Source organism: Penaeus vannamei, chromosome 38 (genome assembly GCF_042767895.1).
Source record: "Penaeus vannamei isolate JL-2024 chromosome 38, ASM4276789v1, whole genome shotgun sequence".
In the NCBI taxonomy this organism is placed as follows: domain Eukaryota; kingdom Metazoa; phylum Arthropoda; class Malacostraca; order Decapoda; family Penaeidae; genus Penaeus; species Penaeus vannamei.
Window position 1 is genome coordinate 4,629,096 of NC_091586.1, and position 5,000 is coordinate 4,634,095.

At 37.0% G+C, this 5,000-nt stretch overlaps 1 protein-coding gene across 2 annotated transcripts in view; it reads right to left on the minus strand.

The window, feature by feature from the left end:
- Nucleotides 1-4,589, minus strand: part of Syn1 (Syntrophin-like 1) — a 22,453-nt gene extending 17,864 nt beyond the window's left edge. The window contains exons 1-2 of one of the 2 annotated variants that reach the window (XM_027377949.2): nucleotides 4,564-4,589; nucleotides 2,692-2,995 (exon numbers count right to left, since the gene is read on the minus strand). In XM_027377949.2, coding sequence (XP_027233750.1) covers nucleotides 2,692-2,973 — 282 coding nt within the window. In that variant the 5' untranslated portion in view covers nucleotides 2,974-2,995; nucleotides 4,564-4,589. Of the gene's footprint in view, nucleotides 1-2,691; nucleotides 3,125-4,563 lie in introns of both variants that reach the window. The other variant, XM_027377950.2, reaches the window with a different exon arrangement.
- Nucleotides 4,590-5,000: the final 411 nt, after the last annotated feature.

Below are 5,000 nucleotides of genomic sequence, written 5' to 3' on the forward strand. Positions count from 1 at the left end.
TACCACATATGAGTATTTGTGACAGCCTGGCCTAAAAGCCACACACCCAGGAGAGTCACCATTCAAGTAAGCCTAATCTCTAGATTTTGGTCCATGTGCTGGAGCCAGGCACCCCAATCCAACCAGTTAATTCATGTAAATGGAGTGAGCCTTAACTAATATCTCTTTAACTGACTTAATTCCCTATACTGGACATTATATAAAAAATTAAAAGCAGACTAGTAAGAATTTGCTATCAATGGAAGTAACAGTCAAAATATTTCTCGATATTCAGGAAAAAAAGTCAAAACTAATAAACTACAGTCTAGCTATCCTCCACTCATTAACAGTGCCTAAATATGATAAGAAATGGTAAATTGCTTGAGTAAAATTCAATTCCTGTTTAATTAAATAATAGGCCTTTATAGTACTGTTTCACACATTACTAAAGAAAAGAAAGAAAGAAAGAAAGAATAAAACAAAAAAACAACAGATTTACTGTGGTCCATATGGCTATAGAAATGTTAAGCAGAAAAATTACGCTAGACACAATAAACTTATCCATGACACAAACCATCTTCCCACCATATAAGTAGTATGAAACTCAAAATGAAGTTTAAAACCTTAGCTCCCCTCTATAGAACCTGCAACTTAATGTATTGCATGCAACAGTAATATAAAACCTAGTACATCAATCCAACATGTACAGGTATGATAATATTCTGCTTCTTCATACATAACTGGTCTTATCCAGTACAAAGTCCAGAATCCTGAAGCACTAATGTGTATAGCTGTGTTGATTTACTTATGCTACTTGCACAATCTTCCTTATGCAGTATCAGGAGAGTTAGAATAAAACATTGATCTCTTTATAAAATATGCGTAATCTGCAATTTCCAACTTCAACATTACCTAATCAGGACTGTGACACTGTTGCATCATTAACAGAGGGGTTGCAAGACTTACAAAACAGCCAGCCACAAGAGACTTAAATGGATATAACAATAGGCCATATTTTTTTCAGATAAAAATTCTAATAAGTTTTGCTACTTCTGCCATCATCATCATCATTGTCTCTTCCTCTTTCTACTACTCTTCTCTTCCTCTCCCTTTCCACTCCTCACTTCTCTCCACTCCTCTCCTCCCTCTTCTCTCCTCTCTACTTCAAGAGGCAGGAAAACAAGACTGCACCATTGGCTCAGGCAGGGGAGTAAACGAATGGGGGTGACATCATGGGTGTGGCTGAAGGAAACTTGCCAAACAGTACCAGATATATTAGTGGACACTACATGTCTTATTCCTAATGAGGAGGCAGTAGGAAAAACCCAACTAATTTTTGATGGGGGTTGCACAATCATGGCAAATGATATTGGTTGCATATTGTGCAAATAACCAGAATTATGGTAATCTCTGGATGATGTGATGCCATCAAAAATCTTCCCTCCAGGTGAATTGAACCTCATGTAATATTACCATCTTGCTTCAAAAATATTTTAAACTATCGGCTGCATCTTTTATGTAATAATAATTAATAAGTAATAATATGAGGTTTGGGGCCAATGCTCTTGTCAGTTTAGTCAAACTGAGCTAAATCAATTCTGCATGCAAGGAATGGCTGGGGTTATGAATCACAGGAAATTCACAATTTGAAATTCATTCAAGAAGAGTGTTAACAGAGTATATTACCACTGCACTACAAAGAATCAGTCCCATTCACCAGGATCATGGATCCCTCTTGTACAAGCCGTCAAAAATGAGCTGGATATCTTTTTTTCTAATCATCTTTGCTATGAATGAGAGGTATTTAGTGTCAACTAGTACTGACAGGCCATTTTTTTTCTCCAGCCACACCCACCATACCCTCCCCATAATCCTAACCCCAGACACAAGCCAAACACCACTGCCATTGTGGCTGGACCAAGGTACAATTAATGGAGGAAAAGGAAAGCCAGATCTGGCCAAATCCTACTATTTTTTCAAGGAAAGGGATGATACATAATCTATGGTCTTTTTAGAAGTCTGTTATATATCACTATGCAATTTTAATAACACAAAAAGCCTGGTAGGATATATTTGTAAAGTAGCTAACCAATACAGGAGGTGTGCTGGCAGGAGTTGACTCTGGGACCAGGACTGTGTCTGATTAGAGGAACCAGGGACTGTATGGCATATTCCATTCATCCAAACCTCCTGTAATTTCCCATACTCCATTTTCACTCAGCAAGATAAAATGTTACGTACATATAATAGTCACCTTCTGGTTTCTTGATAATATTTTTACTTATATTCACATAAATATGTTTTGTTGTTTTAAAGGATAAGTGTATCATTTATCTTTTTATATTAGGGTAATTGTACTAACTTTTTTTTCAACTTTGACACTCTGCAATATGTATTTGATATATTACAATGAAAAATACATATCCTAGTGCATCATATGAATTAATTGCAGTTCTGATGGCTGAGGTATATTGGCAGCACTCCAATCCAGACATTTCAAAGTATATGCAACACATACCCTACAGTTATTAAAGCTATTAAAGTTCAACACTTTCAGTGATCTTAATACAGTAATCAAGAAGATATCAATTTTTTTTGCCACTCCTATAAATAGCCTTAACAGTATTTCTAAATTATTATTCATGAATAAACAAAATATATAGTTAGGAAAATTACATGCCTCTAAAAAATGAACAGCTAACTGGGACCTACCTTAAAGATTTTGGAAATGAGGATGGGCATCTTGTTCTCACGTCCACCCTTAATAGATATTCCGAGGCCATTGTTGTCTGACTTGCATATTTGAACAACCCGCTTCTGGCTGGCTATTGGCTCAGGGACGTCACTGGGGCCTCCTTCCCCATCTGAACCTTGCAGGTTGAGGTCGTCGAGGTCCGTGAGTGTGACAAAGAGCAGGTCGCCCTCGAGTGTGAGGCGAGCCTGGTGCCATGTACCCCCCACCAACACCTCCGCGTTACCCACCTTCTCTCCCATACTTGTTCAGACGTCACATCACCTGCAGAGGACAGTGGTATGCGTTTCAACTGCATGCATTTCAACTGTCAGCTATAGCCTGATTATACAGTAGATCAGTAAAGAATTAAAAATATACAGTCTAAAAGACTGGCTGCATAATCTACTTCCTCTGGATCCATTTGTTAAGAACAATATTAATATATGTCTCCTCTTATGGCTACACAGAATGGACACTTTATCTCTTTCTTTGTCTGGCCTATTTCAATATCAGCATGTACTTTCAGCATTCTTTAATTTGTAATCAATTCACTTCATCACATAATCCCTTTGCACCAAGTTTTCACTGTACTTGAAATTTTGTGTTTTTGGTCTTAGCATTTGAGGAAGATCCGTTCACAAAATACATATAAAAATAAAATATCATTTAAGAAAATTACAGGTCAATCTATCCTTCAAGCAGTTTAATAACCTTTTAGAAATCTCTAAGAATGACAATATTTGAAAATAACATTTGGTATGAAAGAATGATAAAAAAATCTTATTCAGGATTTGACTGAATCAAAATAATCAACAAAAGATTAACATGTTTATCACCTCAACACTAGCTACACTGAAAGAGGTAATAAGGTAGAGCTATTAGAGGTAGTTTTAGCATAAAGATGCTGAAGAATACAGATATACTATTTTCTAGTTATCTACCTGTATGAATTATAATTACTTCTGTAACTCTTGATTTATCTTCATATAGGCTGATTGCATTTAATAACCATAATAATACAATCTTTGGTGATGATACTTTTCAAAATATTGGATACCAAAAAGTAAACTTTCATCTGATGATTAGTACTTATCTATTCCACTGCACTAGAAAGCATATCCTTTAAATGCACATAACCATTTCTAATATCACATGGTAACATCTGTCATACTGGACACAATGTATATCACAACTTGGAGAAACAAACAAATAACCATTACACACATTACACATATCCTTTGTGTGTCACATAAACACAGAAACTAAACTTCTCACCATTAAAGCACAAAAATTGTTCCACCCACTGACAACTGGCACAATTTCCTTGCCCTCGCCCATGACAAGACACAAAAAGATTAAAATCCTTCCCAGCGTGTGTCAGGGAAGTTTAAGGAAGGGAAGCGATTACCAGACCGAAATGTCAACGCGAATGAGAATGAATGAAGAAGCACTGGGATAAAATTTCTCTCTCGAACTTGTAAGTTCTCTCGTGTCTCGGGTCTAAAGATTATGGAAAGGGCTTCGCTCACTTCATATTTCTTTCCCTACGATACTCAGTGTCTGTCCGACTCGGTATCAACACCCCACTAGCCGACCGGATACGCCAATTTAAGCCAATTCTCAGCCAATTTCCCAATTTAAAGGCCAATTCCACTCAACTCGGCCGAGGGAAGAGGAGCAGTTGAGTGTCGCCGATTCTCTCCTTTTCTTCTTTATCTCCCTTCTCTCTGCGCTCTTCCTTATCTCCCTCTCTCTCTCTCCCTTCACTCTCTTCCCCACTTACACCCTGGGCGGCACTCTTAAAACCACCAAAGGGACGTAAAATGAGACAGCCTTGGCCACTCACTCACTCTCGGATTTTCCTTTTTACTGAAGCAATAACAAAGTTGCGTTCGAGTTTGGCAACATTTTATTTGTTTGCATTTTGGATCATATTTCGACGATCCAAGAAGAATTCTGAATCTTTGTGCCTCTCCATATAGTATGAATAGTATTTCATAGTAACTCTCTCCCGCCAAGGAGATTACACGGACTGAGTATTAATAAGTATATATAATAAAGTTTGCAGTATCTAACATCTCTTGAAGTGTCTGCGTTCGAACATGTATATTTACGACTTCCGTTCTTTTCGTTTTCGCGATCATACGAATAATCAAGAGAATCATACATTATATTACAATCTACGTTATGTAATTTAGTCAGTCAGTTCATGGAATTATTTAAGATGTAGCCTTTTATACTATTATATTCGTGATAAGCGTGTGAAGTCAAGAGAATAATGTTGAAC